This window comes from Lissotriton vulgaris, chromosome 9, assembly GCF_964263255.1.
Source record: "Lissotriton vulgaris chromosome 9, aLisVul1.2, whole genome shotgun sequence".
NCBI classification, from domain to species: domain Eukaryota; kingdom Metazoa; phylum Chordata; class Amphibia; order Caudata; family Salamandridae; genus Lissotriton; species Lissotriton vulgaris.
In genome coordinates this window covers 695872965-695895580 of record NC_141697.1, presented here as the reverse complement: position 1 = coordinate 695895580, position 22616 = coordinate 695872965, and the positions used below count along the sequence as shown (strand labels likewise).

Here is a 22616-nt window from a genome sequence, read left to right as displayed (position 1 = left end):
TCAGCATTTTCTCTTGTGAGGATGCCTGTTTATTCAGAGTGTCCACAGAATTTTCTAGATCCTCTGTGCGTTTTTCCACCATGCTTAGTCTCTCTGCAATCTCCGTGCAAGTTTTCCCAATTTTACGCACTGTACCATGTAGCTTCTTCGAGGCTAGCCGTGCTTGGTGGTTTTCAGTTTTGGCCTCATCACGGAACGGTCTTAGGAATTGAAAGATCAGAGAGAGGGAAGGCTCTTCGGCTTCACCATAAGCTTTCTAAGTGGCCAAGCCAGTCGGCTGTTCTCTAGTGAGTTTTCCTTTCTCATTTGAGCTGTTAGAAGGTAACAACTGTGTTGCTGAATCCTAGTTCTCCTTCTTCTCCCAACAATTTTTTGTGGTTGCTCTTTTTCCCTAACGACCCCCCGTTTGGTTCTCTTGGGTATCCTTCTCTCGACTTGCTGGCTGTCGTTACTCGTGGGTGAGTCCCCATATTCCACATCATCGCTACTACTTGAAAGTTCAAACTCTGAGTCTTCTGATTCTTCATTTAGAGAGCAAAATTTCTCTAAGGAGTCCGGAGAAAGATATCCCGCCTCTCGGCTCCTTTTCTGAATAGCCCCTTCACTGAGATCATGTTGTTTCCCTTTGCATGTCTGCTCAGGCTTATTTGCCATCTCTGAGGTCTCTTCAGTCGGGTTATTTACACTTTCCTTGGAGAATCTGTCTTTATCCGGGATTTTTTCTTTGTCATTATCTTCTCTTTGGAGGCCCCTATTGAGCGCTTCAGGCGTTCCTAGCACAGTATCATCACAGCACGACCCCCAAGAGGGCCTTCCTTCCTCCAATGAACCCAGTGAATTATCCAGAAGAATATTCTGAGAATTCTTCATGCCAATCAATCAATCAATCAAAGCATTTATATAGCGCACTACTCACCCAGAGGGTCTCAAGGCGCTAGGGGGGGGTCCGCTACTGCTCGGACAGCCAGGTCTTGAGTTGCTTCCTGAAGGCGAGGTGGTCCTGGGTCAGGCGGAGGTGGGTCGGGAGTGAGTTCCAAGTTTTGGCGGCGAGGTAGGAGAAGGACCGTCCCCCTGTGGTGGCTCTTCGGATGCGGGGGACGGCGGCGAGGGCGTGGCCTGTCAATCGAAGCTGGCGTTTGGGAGCGTAGAAGTTGAGGCGGCTGTTGAGGTATCCTGGGCCTTGGTTGTGTAGGGCTTTGTGTGCGTGGGTGAGGAGACGGAAGGTGATTCTCTTGTTGAACGGGAGCCAGTGCAGGTCTCTCAGGTGTCCGGAGATGTGGCTGCGATGGGGGATGTTCAGGATGAGTTGTGCTGAGGCGTTCTGGATCTGCTAGAGTCTCTTCTGGAGTTTGGCGGTGTTTCTGGCGTAGAGGGAGTTGCCGTAGTCCAGACGGCTGGTGACGAGGGCCTGGGTGACCGTCTTCCTGGTCTCGGTGGGGATCCACCGGAAGATCTTACGTAGCATGCGCAGGATGTTGAAGCACGACGAGGAGACGGCGTTGACTTGTCTGGTCATGAAGAGGGAGGAGTCCAGGATGAATCCCAGGTTGCGTGCGTGGTCTGTTGGTTTAGGTGCGCTGCCTAGGGCAGGGGGCCACCAGGAGTCATCCCAGGCGGAGGGTGAAGATCCCAGGATGAGGACTTCCGTCTTCTCCGAGTTCAGTTTTAGGCGGCTGTTTTTCATCCATTTGGCTACCTCTTTCATCCATTCGTGAAGGTTGGCTCTGGCGGTGGCTTGGTCGTTGGTGAGGGAGAGGATCAGCTGGGTGTCGTCGGCATAGGAGATGATGTTGAGGTTGTGCTGGCATGCGATGTCTGCGAGGGGGCTCATGTAGATGTTGAAGAGGGTTGGACTAAGCGAGGAGCCTTGAGGAACGCCGCAGATTACTTCGGTGGCTTCTGATCTGAACGGGGGAGGCAGACTCTCTGTGTCCTTCCGGCGAGGAAGGAGATGATCCACTCCAGTGCCTTCTCCTGGATTCCGACGTTGCTGAGGCGCTGCACTAGTGTACGGTGGCAGACAGTGTCGAAGGCCGCGGAGAGGTCTAGGAGGATGAGGGCTGCTGTTTCTCCGTTGTCGAGCAGGGCTCGGATGTTATCGGTGGCTGCGATCAGGGCGGTCTCGGTGCTGTGGTTGGCCCGGAAGCCAGACTGCGAGAGGTCGAGGGATCCGTTCGTCTCGAGGAAGGCGGCCAGCTGCTTGTTGACGGTCTTCTCGATGACTTTTGCAGGGAACGGGAGCAGCGAGATGGGGCGGTAGTTCTTGAGGTCGGTGGGGTCGGCTGATGGCTTCTTTAGTAGGGCGCTGAGTTCGGCGTGCTTCCAGCTCTCCGGGAAGGTAGCGGTGACGAAGGAGGTGTTGATGATGCGTCGGCCTTGTTGAAGACGTGGTGGGGGCAGGGGTCGGTCGGAGATCCGGAGTGGATAGAGTTCATCGTGCGGACAGTGTCTTCGGTGCTGATCGGGGTCCAGGCACGGAGGGTGGTGGTTCGGTCGTGGCGTGCGTCAGTTGAGTGCTGAAGCTGTTGTGTATGTCCGCGATCTTGTTGTGGAAGAAGGAGGCAAGAGAGTTGCAGAGGTCTTGCGAAGGGGTGATGTTGTTGTTTCCGGCGTTGGGGTTGGAGAGCTCTTTAACGATGTTGACGAGTTCCTTGCTGTTGTGTGCGTTGTTGTCCAGTCGTTCCTTGAATGCCATTTTCTTGGTGGCGTGGATCAGTTGGTGGTGTTTTCGGGTGGCAAGCTTGAGGGCAGTCATGCTGTCCGGTGTTGGGTCTCTGCGCCAGGTTCTCTCGAGGGCTCGGCAGTTCTTCTTGGAGCTCTTGAGTTCATCGGTGAACCATGGGGCTTTCTTGCTGCCGGGTCTGCTAGGCGGGGTCCTCAGGGGGGTGAGGTCGTCTGCGCAGTCGCTGATCCACTTCGTGAGGTTGGTGGCCGCTTGGATGGGGTTCGTTGTGCTGGTGGGTGGGTTCTTGCTCAGGGAAGTCGCGAGCTGGTCGGCTGTGATCTTATTCCAGCTTCTGTGTGCAGCCTGTTGCTGGTGGTGGTGGATCGTGGTCCTTTTGAAGCTGAAGTGGAAGGAGCTGTGGTCCGTCCAGTGGAGTCCGGTGGCATGGCTGAAGGTGATGTCCTTGCTGGATGAGAAGACGGGGTCGAGTGTGTGTCCGGCGTAATGGGTGGGGGTGGTCACCAGCTGCTTGAGTCCAAGGTTTGCGAAGTTGTCCAGCAGGGTGGTGGTGTTGCGGTTGTTGTTGTTCTCCAGGTGGAAGTTGAGGTCCCCGAGGAGGATGTAGTCAGCGGAGGGGAGGGAGTGCGGGCTGATGAATTACATCTTCACAGGCAGCCAGACCATTTTGTTTACCCGGGTGCCCTTGCATTACCATCTCCTGCCCTTTCTCTTTCTCATTGTCTAAGGGTAAAAACAAGCTAGTTATTGGAACCTGTTTTCCCCCCTTTGTTTTTATCTAGTTTACCCCCTTACCAGAGAGTATTTCGGTGTTCTTTAGGTCTTTAACAGTTTTTAAGTGACTTTCCTTTCGAGTAGTAGTCAGCACGTTCAAGCGCGTCTTACCTTGACCTCCTTGCGCTGCCATGGCCTCCGTGTAGTGATATCCGTGGCTTCTCCTGGCGTCCTTGTTGTTGGGCAACCCCAGCCGGCAGCCGGCAAAGATTCTCCCTCTGGAAACTGTTGTCAGAAGCACTCGAGCAAGTGATTCCCAGCGGGTACAGCAGGGTGGCTGATATTGATGCTCCCCTTGTCTCTGGGCTCCATCAAGCCTCCGGAACCATTGGGCCCATCGGATACTTTCTTTCACTCTCATTCCTTCGGTTCAACACTACCACGGAGCTCTTCGCCTCTGGAACATCTTCCGATTGCTTTCATGCCGTTTTGCATACCATTCATTCCATTCTACTCGGGTAAGAGCACAGCGAGGATCGGAGCGGAATGGAGGTGAGTGAAAGCGATCACACTCATACGCTATCTGGCCAACCGGAAATCCTAGTAGTTTGTATTCCACTGCATGATCTCGGTTTTCTGTTGTTGAACAGCATAACCAAATATTTTACCAAAGCTCTCTAACGTCTCCCAAATAGCTGGTAGCGACAAGTATATGTGGGCCGTAAAAATCATCAAGAGATCGGCGTGAAGCCCAATTTTCTTTTCCCCACCTGTTACATGAAAATGGAAATATGTTCCTACATGCTCTTAATGTTGTAGCCAATGGTTAGATATAAAGATTGAATAACAATTGAGAAAGAGGGCATCCCTGTCTGGTACCCCTACCAATATTTCGTTGTTTAGAGAGATTCCCATTAACCAGCCATCAGGTTTATGTAGAGAGACTTAACTGCTGATACAAAAGTTTGTTCTAGATTAAAATGCTGGATCACCTCTTGGAGAAAAGGCCAGCTAACCCTATCAAAGGTTTTAGCAGTGTCACATGTTATCACCGTCTTATGGTGGCTACGTCCCAAGAAGAAGGAAGGTCCTGATTTAGGGTATAAACTGAGTTAAAAAGTTTAAGCAAAATTGGGGCCTACTCTTCTTTCAGTAGGGTGTAGATTTAATTGGGGAGGGCATCCGGTCCAGCAGCCTTACCTTCTTTTAGGCTATTTATTATGTCATAGACTTCTGCTATTGTAATAGGAGCATTTAATTCACATCTAGTTTCTTCATTAAGGGAAGTAAGGTCTAAATCCAGGAAGAACACTTCTATCTGTTCCTTACTAGGAGCTATATCTTCTGTGTACAAGTCCTGGAAAAATTGAACAAATGCATGTTCAATCTCCCCATCCTCAGAGATAATATTCCCGGTGACTTGGCATTTTAATTCTTCGGTGGAATTTCTAGCCTGATTAGCTTTAGTCTGCCAGGCCAATAATTTGCCACACCCTTCCCCATATTCATAATTGGCAAGTCTGTTGGCTTCCCACTTTATTTTCACCCTGACTTTCAGATAATCAGCTAGATTAGCCTTTGCCTTTATCAACTCAGCTTCAAAGCATGATTTAAGTAATGTGTTTGAAGTATACCCTATGGTGCCTTATAATGTTTTGATTGTATCTTCTAAGGTTTTGATTTCCCCGTAACCTATTTGTTTTGTGATACACTGGCTAGAATACCTCTAAGATAGACTTTGTATGTATCCCATACAATATTTAAATTAGCAGAATCAAGATTAAAGGAAAACATCTAATTTGTTTTTTTTTCTGATTATAAACTAGGGAAATATCTGAAAATAAAGTTAGATCGAGCGTTGCTCAGGAACCTTACCGTTGAACAAAATCTCAATTGAAACTGCTGAATAGTCGGATAGATTGTTATGTATCATTTTAAGACCCTATTGTAAGTTTCGCGATTCATGCCCTTATATAGGTATAAATCACCATATCCTTATATAGGCATAGAAATCATAACCATATTTAGGTATAGCTCATAGAGTCCAAATACGGCGGGTCTACTTCCACTAGTTCCCAAAATCCACAACGATTTCTTGGAAAAACTCAGCTTCAGCAGCTAGGGACTTCCCCTTGCTTGAATATTGATTTTTCCAAGAATCCATGGAGTTTTCAAAGAACTGAGACTCTTTTATGACGTTATTATGTCCAACATACGTCAAACCAGGCACCTTCAAGGTATAACTATGCCCACACTCGCCCAAGCAAACACACGGTGGTTTGGAGCAGTTCGACTATCTACTTGCCCGATGCGCCCTGCTACAGCAAGTGCCAATGGAAGCCGAGCCTCCAGCAGACGCACTGAGAGAGACACTGTCTTTTCTCCTGCCGAGAAATCCAGCTCCAGTGTTTCCAGGCTACCCTTGCGGGTTCTTGGGAAATCGAGTCCCAAGACTGACCTTCTCCATTCTAAACTAAGGTACGGAGCTGATTAAACCCTTAGAGAAATCTTGAGCAGATTCTTGGCAAAAGAATACTACATTTATGCTATACCTCACTTACTTCTTCCCTCATACTAAGCTTAGGTTAGGTATACCGGGGTAGGCGTATTTTAGAAGCACCAGTTGAGTACTTTTGGCCTCTGGTATTTATGTATGTATTTATATATGGTTTAGGAACCATACAATGCTCTTACAGTATTATTTTGTTCTACTATTTATACTGTACGTATTATATTTTACAAACAGTTTTACTATTGTAGCAGTTCATTTCTTATGCTTGAGAAAGAAGACTGTTCAATAAAACCTTTTATAGAAAATGCTGGTCTTTCTACTTTCTCTGCACCTCTAGTGAAACAAAGCAGGCACGATTGACTGAGTGAAATATCTATCTATTGTTTCCACGATTTTAAGATACGTTTTATCTTGGGGAAACAAAGTTGTCATGTTTATGCTGTTGTTGGAGACTAATCCCTTCTTGTGAATTCGAGAAAGTTTCTAGTGACCTCTAAGCTAACTGGCACACGCAATTAAGTCTAGTATAATTGATAGAGACCTAGTCGACCTCAGTCCTACGTCAAATATATAGGATATATCATTCCAATGCGCAAAGCCTATTGGGAATATAGGAACTACACTACAAGCTGTTCCGGGATATGAGTGACTTTCTTAGTATTGTTACTAACAGCAGGGCCTACCAGAAAAAAATTATCCTAGATCTGTGTCCATGTTTTTTGTTATGAAAAGTGATTTTTCCACCCTCTGCCCCCTTATTAGAAAGCCTAGACTTCCAAATATCAATAAGGCCTATATCCTGAATTAGGTGTTTCAAGACCTTTCTCGTTTCGTGAGCTGCTACAGATGCCTCTTAGAGGTTGAATCCTGTGCTTGGTCTAAAAAAATTAAAGTCACCTCCCATAATAATAGGATTATTTAAGTCCACTAAGTGCAAAAATAAGGTGTGTTAAGGTGTAGGATCATCCAAATTCGGACCATAGTATCCAACAAAGATGATCCATACACCATGAATTTTTGCCTTAGCAATTACCCATCTGCCTAATGGATCTACCATGGTTTCACCTAGAAGGGTTTGAGAATCTTTTTTGAATAAAATAGCCACAACTTTTACTGTACAAGATTGCGTAGTGAATATACAATGCTCAATCCATTGTTAACTTCTTAACATTTCTGACCATTCTTCTTTCGAAGATGGGATTCCTGAATAAGAATAACCTCTGAATCGCTCAGTTTCAAATACTCTAAGATCTTCCTCCTTCTCGAAGCCACCCTAAGCCCATTGACATTCCACGTTAATATCTTTAGAGGTCTAGGTTTATGCGGGCCAGCCACAAAGGAAATTAATATGCCATTAAAGACCTGGGTACCTCAACCAGTTATGAAGAAAAGGCAGGCAAAACACGAAAAGAATGTAACAAATAATGACAAAAGAGGACTTTTTTTGTTGATTTTCTCCCACATGCTCCCCCACCCAATGTGACTCTATTTTCTATTTTCTTTTAAGATTTCATTTTTTACAAGTGACCCTCCCCACCCTCCTTGGGGACCCCTCCCTTCTAACTAGAGGTATACTGTGGGTACCTCATATGAGCTCTCCTTCAGCATGGCAGTCTGATTTAAGTTAACATTATACTGATTGTGCCTTGATCTGCTCTATGAAGTCCCTCACCTCATTTGGATCTCTGAAGTTATTCATTTTGTTATTCCTCGTGATCCTCAGAGATGCCGGAAAACGTATGTTTGCAGTGGTGCCCACATCTTTTAGTTCCTGAATAAATCTGCCGAGCTCCCACTGCCTATCCAGGGTGGTGCGGGAGATATCAGACCTTATACGAAATGACCAGTCGTTTTTCTTATATGATCCAGCTTTTAAAGCACCAGAAAGGATTCCTACTTTTAGGGAGTATGTTTTAAAATTGACTAGAATCCTTCTTGCTGTTTTTCTGCCTGGGAGACTCACAAAAGGATCACAATGGACTCTTCGTATATCTTCTTCGAGTGTGGTTTGGTCAAGATCCATAATATATTCCTTTAAGAGGGTAATTACTTAGGCCTTAATGTCCCCCATTCTAGTTTATCTCTAAGTTCTCGTTCGCTGTTCTTCAGCTTCTGAATCTCTTATTGATTACTCTCAACTTTCGTGGAACTGTCCTTGCATGCGGTTTCCATAGCCCGCACTCTATCTACCAAGCTATTATTTTCTCCTCAATAGCTTCGCAATAACCTTGTATTTTCTGTTGGTTAAGTTCTGAGGTTGTGAATTTCTCTCTGACTTCAGATAGCAAAGTGGACATTATGTTTGCCAAACCGGGGGAATCGGTTGAAACCATGCCCATCGAGGGATTGCCTGTATTGTCTTGAGACTGAGATTCTGCAAGAACCAAGATAAAACTGGAATTCTGAGTAGAGCTAGCGGTGCTGTTAGCTGGACTCAGGCTGGATTCTCTTCCGCTAAAGGATTGAACCTGTTTTCTAGTAAAATATGGTCTGTCTTTGATTTTTTAGGGCCGACGGCTGCCATACTTTGGTTGAATAATATGTTCTTCTGAGATTGAAAGTAGGATTTGAAACCAGGTGGAGAGTCTTCTGAAACAGGGGCTCCTTGTGCTTGTACCTTAAAGTAAGAGCATAACGAGGGGGGGATTTTTATGTTTTCTGGCTTTTTCTTTGAGTGCTTTATATTTGTTGTTTGGCCAGTTTTTACTGTGGGCACTTTGTTTAATTTAGGGGAACGCAAATTAGTCACAGTTTGCTCACTCTGAGTGGGTGGTGAAACTGCACGAACATTCAGGTGAATACTCCCAGAGATAGTTGACGTTAGAACCAATTCCCCCTTTCCCCAAGCACCTCTACTCCTTAGCGTGTACCTATTTACAGCTCTGGCAGTTCCTGCTATGAAACGTAAACTCCCTCTTTCCCTACTATTTACCGGAGAGGCTGCTTTCTGCCTGGAGTTTTCAATACTGATGCCGGTCTCAAGACAGACTTCCCTCCTCCTCACCTGGGTCATCAGGGGATCTCTGAAAGCATCTCCTTGCACTTGCTGGTTTACAGGGGAAGTTTCAAAAATGCACTTCCTGATGCCCATATCGCTGGAGAGCTGAGACTTTTTTTTTTTTTTTTATATATTTTTATTTTTCCAATTACGCACACTTTAAACATTGTACATTTTACATCATTGATTACATTTCCAACAATTCATGTCAATTAAAGATATACAGTATACAATACATTTCATTATCCTAATTATATTTATATTAGAAAAACGCTGTGCACCTAACAATTTCAATTGCAGCCTAGTCCCTCCTTCCATCTAATTATGGGTTCCCATATTCTCAAGCGTTCGACCTAAATCTAGTGACTCCTGGAACCACCCAGTTTCCCCAGCTAGTTTCTCCGCCCATCTATTGCTGTATTTTTCTAGATCATCCGTTTTCTCTTACCAGGCTTGCATAAATGGAGAGCTGAGACTTGATGATCCATCTCGCTGGAAAACCGATCCTAGCAGCAGCGCGGCGGCTCCAGCTAAGCTGCGCTGCAGCCTCCGCCCACGCTCCTCCCAGTGTTCCCGGGCTGTGTTTCTAGAGTTGGGCGGCCCAGATCACTAAATTCGTGAAAACAAAGAATTTCGACTCGAGCTCCCGAGTCAACCCCGCCCGCAAACTTCGTGTGCTTTACGCTTCGAAATCCAATTAAGCAGGCACAAGTAAGTTCAGAAATTCCTCCGATACTGCAGCCCAGGAGAGCTCGCTACCGGAATTAACTAGCGGCCGCCATATTCACCTTAGTCTATAAAAAAAACGGAAGCTCCTCTTTTACCTTATTCTGATCTTTCTTACACTGGCATGATCTTGCCATCATACTGATGATCAGCTATGTGGTGCGTCTTGCACAGATCATTATAGAAGAAAAATAGCTCCATACACGCATTAAAGCATCTGCATCCATCTGTTGGCCATACATAACACAGAGCTCACAACTCACATAATGGCACTGTGTGTCAAACCATATTGGCTCCCTTCACATAGTCACCCAGTGAGAAGCCAATATCACACCATGGTAGGAAAGCCAAAGTGTAAACCAGTGCACAGGGATGTTTTTCAGCTCATTTTTGGAAGTACTAGACTACTGATGTCCATTAAGGAGTGTGAATAAATGCTGGAACTGCTGCGACAGCCTCAGCAAGCTTTTGTTTTTCATTTCTTTATGAAAAAGGGGGTTGGTGCAAATGTTTTCTCAGCATGAGCTCCCGCCCCTTCCTACACCACACGCCTCTCAAACAGTGAAATAGTTTTATAAGTTGACTGGTCAGTTAAATTTTTTGCACTACGAAGTATTGGGGGCCTAAGGAAACTTAATGTACTTGTGAAGGTAGTCTAGTAACATTGTTTCAGGGTGCCATATTTCCTGCACCAGCCAGGTAGTATTATGTGAGGCCTATTAGATCACATTCAGGCATACAAAAACAGAGTGCTGTAGGATTGCGACCTGCCCGCATTCTAATATATGTTCATACAGATAACGACCTCCTGCATGATCTCAAGATGGGCTTTCTTCTCCTTTTCCTACTGTACGAAGAATGTTTTCAAATTACAGTAGGTCTTAGTGGTAGCAGCATTTTCACAAGTAAAGGGATCTTATGGGTTGCTCTCAGTTTGACTGGAATTAATAATTAGGCTGCTAGACGTCAGACGCAGTCAAGTGTTTGTTTTTTGTCTTAGTCAATTCACCTGCAGGACACATCTGACTCGCTTGTAAACATTTTTACTATTTTACACTTTCCATGTATTTGTTTTGTAACTCCTTTGCGTTTGTATATGTTTGGTTTAATCTTTGCATGCTGAGATTGAAATACCAGTATATACCTACTGCATTGGGAGATGGATGGTTTCAGAATACATTTCCTGCCCCCCATTCTATGTTTGTTTTCTGCGATAAAATCATCATTTCCCGTGGGAACATCGTATTTACTAGAATTGGGTGAAATTCAATTTACGTTATTGTCATTGTGTGTAATTTATGGCATTTTGTATTACGAATGTTAGAAAAAATGCCTGAGATTACACTAGTATGCCAATTTTCATAATGGAAACTTAATTTGGGTAAACATTGTATCACAGGAGCACAGGGAAAATGCAAGCAAAATGAACACTAGCAGTTTTTGTGCACCTCATGCCCAATGTTGTGCTTTTTTTTATCTAGAAATGCACCCTTGTTCTAAAAATGCATGCAAGGGTGCATTTTGAATGACCAGAAGTGCAACATATTGAAGCTGGATTTTTGATTAGTAACTTGTAATTCACACAAGTTTCTGTGCATTTCATGTCATTTCCACTAACAAAATTACACCTTTTTCACCTATGCCTACTCTTTCCATATCAATGATACTTGGAACACTTGCCTGAGGATTGCTTTATTCAAATAGTTGTAGTTGAGAAATGGTTCTCCCTTAGGTGCCTCTTCCGCAATAACAGTGAGATTTTGATTTGAAAAGATGAACTTTCACTGTCTGCCTTTAGCTGTTGTTTAAGTGGCCTAGAATTAAGGGGACAAGGAAAATAGGTCCAGCTACACATATTTCCTCATTATTTATCGATTGTGAGCATTGGTTCCTTTTGTTACTTTTAATGTTTATTGATTGTGGAATCTAAATAGTTTTGAAAGAGTCTACGGCTATTTCAGGGTGCTGGCTGCAATAAATGTGTACTGCATTATAAGCATTTTCTGTATTACTCAAGCCACTTGATTTTTAGAGTCGCCTGCTCCAACACAGTTTTTGTACATCTGCAAATCTCGCCCTTATCCACATGCACAGACATTGCTTGATTCTAGAGCACACACAGAAAGCTCATGATTCAAGACTTATATAAGATGAATACTGTGACCTGTGAAAATGAGGCTAATACTTTCAATGTGGTCTTTCCTCTCACACCATTTTTATGTGAATGCTGAGTGACATATAGCAAAAGGATTTTAAGGATAATAATGAGCATAGTATCCACAAAGGATGCCTTTTCCAATACCTAACGCAATTGATTGTGGTGGGGGCAGTGTCCAATCCAGAAGACTACTCATCTCCACTCATTGCTGCCAAGTTTTCAAATTACTTATGAGTGTCTTTTCTGGAACGGTGACATACGAGTGACATTTAATTGATAAATGTTTGACACTTTGATTGACATGGTAAATCTACTATATCAATCTGTGAAGACTATGTAAAAGGCTTGTATCACAAATTACCCTCCTTTGGGCTATATGAAGATCTAGAAATGACCTTGAGACCGTGGCAACGCTCCTGAAATGGTAAAGTAAAACAATTTTTAAAAATGTAGAAAATGTTTATTTTTACTTTAAGGTCTTTTCACTTTTTTAATAGTGAAATGCACCACCTCAGAATACTTAAAAAAAAAAAACAGTATTATTCAAATCCTCTTTGGTTGGGGAAATGACTGACTCTAAACTAATACTCCATGATCAATACAAGCTTTTTATATATTTTTTATGTTTATAATTACCTTTTGAAAGGATTAATGGTATTCAATGAATGAAAAATGAAAATATGAGAACATTTCATAAAGAAGAGAAACCCTTGCATCAAGAAATAACAGTCTAAGTTCTAACATCATGAAGTTATTTATTCTTACATATAGCTCAAGTGGGTCCTTTCCATGTGCAAACTCTCGATCATTTCTGACTTTTAGTAATAATTTAAATTCACTACTGTAATGAGTAGTTTTACTATTGATATTATAAAACAATTATAGACCTACATTTGTCATTATGGAAAATTGTGCAAGCCAGAAATCAATGAATTGGTGGAGGTATAACAAATGGTATGGACCAAGTCCTGTTTTTTTCCTAATTTTGCTGCATCTTAAGAACATTTCACAGCCCCATATTTGTTGAAAGCTTGATAGGAGCAAATCTCACTTGATATCTGGATCAGAAAAGCAGCAGCTGGAGTATCAAACAGCGGTCATAGACAGAGAAGAACAACACCTGTGGCATAATAAAAACACCAGCAGCTTAATAAAAATGTAATTTTCTATCTGGAAGGCAAATGTTTCACGTAAGCAGTAAGTGTTGCAAAAGCAACACTTAGGTACCATTGAAGTGTAGATTAGCAAGTTTGTGCCTGTCTTGTATCTTTGAATAGCTGTTTAGGTGACAAATGCCAAACAAATGATGTCACAAGATGAAAAACACCTGAAAGCCCTTCCACTCAACCTTTGAAAATGCAATACAGAAATAGTTGAGGGAGATCATAACATAGTTGTTAAGGTGCTGTTCTGCAGCCATTGTCCTCATATAAGCAGATTTTTCAACAATGGCAGTTCCAGAATGAGCAGGGTACATGATAAGTAGTTTACATCTCAGAATGTGAATGTATTTTGACTGTTCATTATATATAGATTACATAAGTATTATTTACACATGAACAATCTCCTCTTTCACACAGGTCATGATAACACTATGACGAATGCTACTACCATTTCTTCTGCATCTAGCACCATCACAGCAAGCCCTACAACTATCTCGCCTGTGATGACAAATCAAACCAATACTACATATTCCAGCCCAACTAATTCAGGTAATGCTTTGCTATCGGATTGATGCATTTTCATAATACAAAAAAAAGAACACCTTTTCAGGGGTCCGCAAATGTTTATTGCATTATTACCAAAAAACACTTTTTCAGTCGGCATTTCATATTGGCATCCTTTTCAAGGAAAGGGATTCTGAAAAAACGTACAAGGTTTAAAGTATTTATTTTGTGCCTTTAACATGAGACAATTGGAGGCAAATATTACAATTATGAAATATCACATTCGCATTTCACATAAAGCAGCCATTATTATTCTTGAATTTTAACTACAAGAGGATGCTTAATTGCCAGGCAAATTGGATGGCCCTTTTTTTCAATTTAATGCTTACATTGTAGTGATTTATTAGGCAAATTTCACGTAATGGTAGTGAGTACTAATGTCAACTATTGTTACAAAGCAAGCCGTATTGTATAGTTTCCCATATCACGTGTGCAAACTCCAGTGAATGCATCCATTTTTGCACACATCTTCCTGTGTAGAAAAAACTGGTTATGCTTTAAAGAGGGCATTGTGGGAATTAGTCAAACAATGTACACACACTTTGAGATGTCCCTCCTCCTGCTGCCTTTTTTTCTTTGCCTCATGGTTAGGGTCATATAGAATCATCATGGGAAATCCAGTGATCCTTTTCTTTCTTTTTTTTTTTGTGTAAGACGTTTATTGCACATTTCACATGTTTAATCACAACTTTGCACCTACAACAATAACAGGCCGGCTACATACGTTTATAGGACTTGCGTGATGTTGTTTAGTGTACACAGCCCATCAGCCGACATCCATAGGACCGGCGGCGTTGCAGTAAATAGCATTTGTGTAGTAGAACAGTGCTTCATACTCATCTCAGCGTGTCTATTTTCTTACATTTTGTATTTTATCTTTTCCTTAAACCTTGAAACAAAGAAAAGTAAGAACTCCTTCAACTTTGATCACTGTGTCACAGCATTCTCCATCCCCTTTTTAAGACGTCAAGTGTTACTCATCTTTATTAGCTATATGGCAATCCTGCTTATTCATTTTATTCGTCTCGGACTAGTGATTGCACCTGCAGATAATCCCTCAAACACTCCTACCCAGTCCAAAGATCAGGGCTTGATCCGTCACCGTTGTTACTCAGACATGAGTCCCTTGCTCACTGCACCATCAGGATTCAAGCAAGCCGGGCCGACGACGGCTGAAATGCCAGAAACCGGTCCCCGGAAGCTTGTTTCCTTCCCAGTATAAGAATTGGCTTGGTAGTTTGGTTTGCCCTGTTCCCATCATGCACTTGGACAGGAACAGACTAATTTGCATGTAGCCAGGTTCTGCGCTGGGATAGTGCAGTGAGCTAAAAAACGGTGATGGATCAAGCCCTGATCTTTGGACTGGGTAAGAATGGTTTGCCTAATTCATGCACTCTGTTCATCACCACCCCCTTTTCTGAATCGTTTTTGGCCACTATAGGTGTGGCAGGGTATACTCAGACAAGAGTCCCTTGCTCACTGCACCATCAGGATTCAAGCAAGCCGGGCCGACGACGGCTGAAATGCTAGAAACCGGTCCCCGGAAGCTTGTTTCCTTCCCAGTATAAGAATTGGCTTGGTAGTTTGGTTTGCCCTGTTCCCATCATGCACTTGGACAGGAATAGACTAATTTGCATGTACCCAGGTACTGAGCTGGGATGGTGCAGTGAGCTAAAAAACGGTGATGGATCAAGCCCTGATCTTTGGACTGGGTAAGAGTGGTCTGCTTAATTCAGACACTCTGTTCATCACCACCTCCTTTTCTGAATCGTTTTTGGCCACTATTGGTGTGGCAGGGTATACTCAGACATGAGTCCCTTGCTCACTGCACCATCAGGATTCAAGCAAGCCGGGCCGACAACGGCTGAAATGCCAGAAACCGGTCCCCGGAAGCTTGTTTCCTTCCCAGTATAAGAATTAGCTTGGTAGTTTGGTTTGCCCTGTTCCCATCATGCACTGGGACAGGAACAGACTAATTTGCATGTAGCCAGGTTCTGAGCTGGGATGGTGCAGTGAGCTAAAAAACGGTGATGGATCAAGCCCTGATCTTTGGACTGGGTAAGAGTGGTCTGCTTAATTCAGACACTCTGTTCATCACCACCCCCTTTTCTGAATCGACATCCATAGGACCGGCGGCGTTGCAGTGAATAGCATTTGTGTAGTAGAGCAGTGCTTCATACTCATCTCAGCGTGTCTATTTTCTTACATTTTGTATTTTATCTTTTCCTTAAACCTTGAAACAAAGAAAAGTAAGAACTCCTTCAACTTTGATCACTGTGTCACAGCTTTCTCCCTCCCCTTTTTAAGACGTCAAGTGTTACTCATCTGTATTAGCTATATGGCAATCCTGCTTATTCATTTTATTCGTCTCGGACTAGTGATTGCACCTGCAGATAATCCCTCAAACACATCCAGAAGTCTTTAGGGCGTGATCCGGTCGGCAATTCCTCCTCATACGTTGCCAGTTTATCTCAGCAATATGTTAAGTCTTCTAGCTAGTTTTTCATCTTCGGCCCCATTTTACCATTCCAATGTAGTGAAACCCTCCTTTTTGCCATTAAAAGTGCAACCACACAAAACGTTCGTCTCTTTGCTCTTAGCTGCGGGACAAGGCCTAATAAACAGACCTTGATCGTACAGTCGATTGTTACCCCAATCATGTCACTTACTGCCTGTACCACCTGCTCCCAGAACCTTGCCACTGAGTGACACTAAGGAAACAAAAGGGGTCGCTGTACTGTTCCTATGGGAAATGGGGGAAGTATCTAGCTGGCATGACCACAGATGTTAGAGTAACATCCTGGGGCATCCATTTTGTTGGATATAATGGCCTCACACACCCCGAAGGATGTCATGCTTCATCATCGGCAGTTGCTCCTCGTCGGGGAGGCGGTGCAATCCCCGACGGGCTCACCTCAAAGAGGGGCTCTTTGGCGGAGATCTTTTTCCAACTGCCTTATGGTGAGTGACACTGCCATGCTAAATGTATGAAGTCTGCATTGTCTTGCTTGCACCGTACACATCTCGAGTCTTCTCTTAATCTGTACCTGTGGAGCCTCTTAGGCGTATAGTACATTTGGTGTATGTATTTATAGTGGATAATCCTTAGGTTTCCATTTGGTGTTAGTATGCTAGTGAGCAGGCATGTTGTTTCCCATTCCTCCTCTGACAACGTGTCATCCAACACTGCGCTCCATTTACCTCTCATCCCCTCAGTGTTCCCTCCAATGTCCCTCTGTATGCTTGTGTATAACCTTGATACTAGGTGGGAGGCAGTGGGTGTTGTGAGAACAAGTTGCAGTGGGGTCAGGGTCTGGGGCTCCTCCGGAAAAGTGGTAAAGTGCTCTTTCACTGCTCTTTGCAGCCTATAGTAGTTAAAGCTGAATAATATGTAAATGTATTTGAGCTTATATAGCGCACAGCTACCCACAAAGGGTTTCCCGGCGCTTGCTTAGGGAACCCATCCTGGTATTCCCCTGTGAGATAACCCCAGCAGGGTATCCACAAGGTGAAAGCCAGGCATCCCGCCGCGAGGGGCCGTTGTGGAGATTAAGCAAGCTATTGCCCAGAGTCGCAGAGTGTGAACCCGTGAGTCGAGAAGGCACCGGAGCGAGAATTATCGAGTCCGTGGAATTTTTGAGCCCAAGACCCGCCGAGGCGGGGAATTGAACCCTGGTCCAGAGCCGATCTCAGCTTCCGGGTCTGCCTCCTCTAACCCCTGAGCCACACTTCTCCACTTCTCCAATAGTGTTGGATGACTAACATTCTCCAACTTGTCTAGTGTTTGAAAAACCCCTTCTTTATACAAATCGCCCATTGTATCAATACAAGCATGTCGCAGCAAGTCCATTCCTACCTGTTCTTGGGTAACTGAAAGCGCCGGGTGATTTTCTAATGGGAGTGCTGGTGCGTAAAGGTGTAATCTTCCAGCTTTCTTACCCATCAGTCTCCACGCTTCGGTGGTGGTGTTTACCGGGTTTATGTCTCGCTCGTGCAGTCTAATTCGCTTATTCGGCAATATGTTAGTCAACGGGACCGGGTCAGCATCTCCCGTTTCCACCGCTACATGCGTCAGGAAGGGAATCTCGTGGTACCAGTAATGCGCGAATTGCGCCTGGGTGCATAGATAATAAAGATAAAGGTCTGGGACCTTGAAACCCCCTTTGCATATGGCAGCGTCATCGTTTGCAATTCTAATCTGGCTTGCTTGCCCGCCCAAAGTAGACTTAGTACTAATTTTTTAATATTACGGAACACCTCCGCAGGAGGTTTAATTGGAATGTTAGTAAACAAGTAAAGGAACTTAGGCAGAAGCACCATCTTTACGATTGCAGCTCTGTCCGCCAGCGATAGTGGTAATTTATTCCATCGTTTTATCTTCTCTTCTAATGACGATATCACTCTCCCATAGTTGGTTCTGATGACTAGTTCTGGGTCTCTATGGAACCATACTCCCAGGTACCTGGTCGGTTCGTCCTGCCACTCTAGTGGGTAATCCAGGGCGGATGGGACTGTGCTATCCGTCAGCCCCAGGATGAGAGATTTTGTCCAGTTTATCTGTAAAACTTGTAAACTTGTAAACTTGGGGATTTGTAGAGCGCAGTTGTTGCCCGTGGGCGTCCAAGCGCTGGGGAAATCGTAAACCTGCAGTGCACATAAAGGGGACCGAGGAATAAGTTAGCAAACAGATGTGAAGAGATGAGTTTTCAGTTGTTTTCGGAATATATTAAGGTTCTGGGTGGCTCTGAGGTGAAAAGGTAGAGCATTCCAGGCCTTAGCTGCGTTGTACATGAACGTTCTGCCGCCTGTTCTAGATCTCTTTATTCTTGGGACAACTGCCAAGAGGGTCTGGCTAGAACGGAGATTCCGCTTCGGGATGTATTGACAGATCAGGTTACGGGTGATGGTAAGCCATCTGTAGCCCTGAATATTGGCCAAATCTTATATATTCGCGCAGTAATGGGTTATGGTGTTGCTCCGGATTTTTTACATAAAGAACCATATCATCTGCGTATAGCGAGATGTGTATAGGGCGTGATGGGAGTTGTATGGCCGAGTAGTGGTGGTGCTGTCTTATTTTGCAAGCTAATGGCTCTAGTACTAAAGCAAAAAGCATTGTGGAGAGTGGGCATCCCTGTCTCATTCCGCGACATATTGCAATCGGCTCCGAGACATGTTTGTTTACCCTGATACGTGCTGACAAGTTTGTGTAAAGCATTGAGATCCATCATGTGAATATCGGAGGAAATCCCATGTGTAACAGTACAGCGTGAAGAAAAGTCCAGTCGATCGTGTCAAACGCTTTGGCAGCGTCTAATAGTACCGCCACTGCTATGATCTCTGGTGCCAAATAATGAGCTAGTGCCAAGAGTGTGCGTGTGTTATGCGTTGTCGATCTGTCCGGGATGAAGCCACACTGGTCCAGCCTTACCAGAAGTGGCATTAGTGGTTTGAGTCTTGCCACTAAGAGGCTTGCTATTATTTTTGTGCCCACATTTATAAGTGATAAGGGGCGGTAAGAGTCACATTGTTCCTCATCCTTACCTGGCTTTAACAATGCAATCAGCATGGCCTCCCTCATTGATGTCGGGAGGGTTTGTGCCTCGTGTGCCGCTCCATGAAGTCTCACCAGGTGCGGAGCCAGTAGGTCCGCAAATGTCTTATAAAATTCTATAGAGAACCCGTCAGGTCCCGGTGCCTTGCCATTTGGTAGATGTTTGATTGTGTCTACAACTTCCTCTACAGTTATAGGGCGAGCTAGGTATTCTCTATGATTATTTGATAACCACGCTATTTCTACATCTGTCATATATGTTAGTATTTCTTCCTGTGGCACAGAGAGATGTGCCCCATATAATTGGCCGTAAGTGGCCATGAATTCACCAATTATGACTTTAATGTCACGTGTCACAGTTCCCGCTCGAGTTTTGATTGTAGTGATGTTTTGAGGCGCTCGTCCTGAGCATATTTTCTCAACTAATGCTCTGCCAGGCCTGCCTCCCTCCCCATACATTCTGGCAGTTTTGAGCTAGGATATGTATTTGAACTCGTCTGTCGCAAACTGTTGATGTTCTTTCAGGAGCACTTGTATGTCCCCCAGTAATGCAATGTCCCCTGTTTGCGTATACCTGTGTTCTAATGTTTGTATGGCGTTTTCACGTGTTTTTAATTGTTGCCTTATATCTTTCAATATGCCCGTGGTCGTGCTAATACATACCCCCCGCAATGTAGCCTTGAAAGCTTCCCACAGGAGGCAAGGGTCATCCGTCGTGGGGCTGTTGAGGTCAAAGTAGTCTACTTCGCCTTATGTATGGTGTCAATGTATAGCGGGTCAGGTAAAGCTCCTGCATTAAATCGCCACGTGAAAGGTGGGGCTCGTAATGCGGTATATCCACTGCTAAGAGCACAGGGCTGTGGTCTGAAAGTGTTCTTGGTAAATGTTTTATAGAGACAGTCCATGATACCACCTCCCGTGTGCCTAGCCAATAATACAGCCTAGACCAACTATTGTGCGCCGCAGTTATGTGCGTTGCAACCAGCTCCCCTGGACGATGGACCCTCCATATGTCAGTCATTTGTAAATCTGCCAGTGCATCTTGAAGTGGCGCTCTAGCTCGTGTGTGCGGTTCAAGTGTGTTTGGCGACCTATCTAACCCATCCCTCAAAGCTATGTTAAAATCACCTCCCCATATTATGTTCTCGGCCTGGAGATCTGCTACGGTGTGCCATAATTTCGCAAAGAACCCTGGGTCATCTGTGAGAGCCTTTTCTTTCTTGTTTAAGATAATCTTCACTTGCAACTAGTCAACAATCTGGGGCTATTTTGAAAAACTTGAGTATGCCATAATATCCACTAGTTTTTGACAGTGAGTTTATTACAGTGGTGCTCGCAACTCCATGAGAACTGATAATTTAAGGATAGCCTAAGTTGCCATGATATGTGCGAGTCAAAAGACCACCTTTTTGCTGATATAGTAAATTGCTATATTCTAAGGAAGCAAAGAGTTATAATGACTAATTTGAACTCTATAAATTATCACTGTGGCAAGGAAAATCAAGAATCTAGACTATTGTGACATATGATGCAGTGGACGTTTTTGCACAGAGATCACATCCCAAAGAACCTGGAGACAGGGTCCTATAATGTCTTTTCTTAGTAGTGGGCCTACAATCCATATATAACAAATAGAAAAAAGTCCCCAAATCTTAATATTCATCAAATAATTTTGCTGTATATTAGGACCACTCTGTGTCATTCTCAACTTACTGTCATCTCTCAAAGAAATGGAGTTAAAGTTAACTTGGTCAGCTAGGGTTATCACCTTACTCAGATATAATTTTAGGCCCAGCTAGAAAAAAGCTATGGAGAAAATGGAGAAAATGTGTTCTAAAGCCATTTCAAATATGAAATAGTAGGTTTCAACTCTGCTCGGAAATTCACATCAGTGAAGTAATTACAATTGCACAATTGCACTCAACAATTAAACACTGTTTGTAAAACAATTATCCTTTGTTGGAAGTACACATCAGTATAGTAATCATATTTGTGCTCTAAGAAAGTCACTTTTGCTGAGGACAACTCACTGAGGTTCTAACAGATGGCTTAACAAAAGTAGCTGATGAGGGTTTTAGTGTGCCTTTCTTATGTATTCCTCACCAAAGCGCCATTTCACATTGTGCTACACATATACAGATTTTTGTCTAGAATACAAATTATTATATATTTCACTAAGTATCTTGATGAATAAATCAATACCTAACAAAATATAGTTTTTTAAAAACCCTCCTACTCTGTATCTTTTATGTGTTTTCAATCCACTCTGAGTCAGGACAACCCAGATCTTGGCATTTTAAAAGTATCACCACTGTCCATTTCATCAACATTGCTCTATTCTTGCCCAGCCTAAGTCAAGCAAAGAGACATTGGCTGTGCCATTTTCATGGAAATGCATATAATACATCAGATTTTTTTCAGTTTGTGCAACGAGATGTCAACATACTTTGGCTATCTAACTATGGGAGTATTGTAGAATTGCAGCTTCTTCAATCTGGAAAGTTTGGTATGTTTTAGAAGCTCCTGTTTTACCTGAGGCTGATCTTTCTTAAACTGGCATGATCTTGTCATCAGACTGATGATCACCTATGTAAGAAAGTAAGTGAGTAATAATTTATAAAGCGCACAAATGCCTAGGTGCTTAAAGTGACATGTAACGGGTTCTTCATCTGATAGAGCGAGTAGTTATTAATTAGTTGATGGGAAAAAAAAATCTTAAGCACCTTCCTGAACAAGAGCCTGTTGTATTGTAATCGAGTTACAACTGGCAGCGTATTCCAATGCTTAGCTGCCCTATGAGAGACCACCCCCCCCCCCAAATTGCCCTTTGAATTCTAGGGACCTGAACCATCCCTCTGCTGTCTGATCTTAGGTCCCGCCGTGGAACATACCAGGAAAAAAGTTTCTGTAGTTCCCGAGGCCCTCCACAGTATGGTGCTTTATGCACCAGGCAAAGAGCCTTAAATTCAATTCTATGCCTGCCCGGTAGCAAGTAGAGATCCTTAATGCTATTGGAAATGGGATTACATTTAGGGATATTTAGCAGCTGGTTACATTGAACATGTAGTTCTTGTTGCATGGATCACAATAGAAGAAAATAAGGTCCGGACGTGCATTAACGCCTCAGCATCCATCTGCTGCCCACACCTAATACAGAGCTGCCAACTCACACAATGGCATTGTGTGTCAAAAGATATGGGCTCCCTTCACATAGTCACCCAGTGAGAAGCCAATTTCACACAATGGTATGAAAAACTAACTGTAAAAGCAGTGTACAGAGTTATTTTTCAGCTTGTTTATGGAAGCTCTAGGCTGACAATGTTCATTATGGAGTGTGAAAAAATGCCGGTACGTCCGCAGCAGTCTCAGCAAGCTTTTAATTTTAATTTATTTTTTGGAAAGGGTTTGTGGGAGACTGGCTCAGTATATTGTTGTATCCTGGTTACAATGTGCTCATTCTCTGCCAGTGAGTTCCTCCCAGAATGATATAATATGGAATGTTGGGGTCAGAGATTACAGTTGGAGAAGGGCTGAGCAGCAGACT

The 22616-nt window shown here is 43.7% G+C and overlaps 1 protein-coding gene across 1 annotated transcript in view; it reads left to right on the top strand.

The window, feature by feature from the left end:
• LOC147692124 (mucin-12-like) overlaps positions 1-22616 on the top strand; it is a 587862-nt gene that overhangs the window by 28481 nt on the left and 536765 nt on the right. Inside the window, exon 3 of the mRNA XM_086936740.1 lies at positions 13372-13503. Within this exon, the coding sequence (XP_086792866.1) occupies positions 13372-13503 (132 nt within the window). The remainder of the gene's footprint in view (positions 1-13371; positions 13504-22616) is intronic.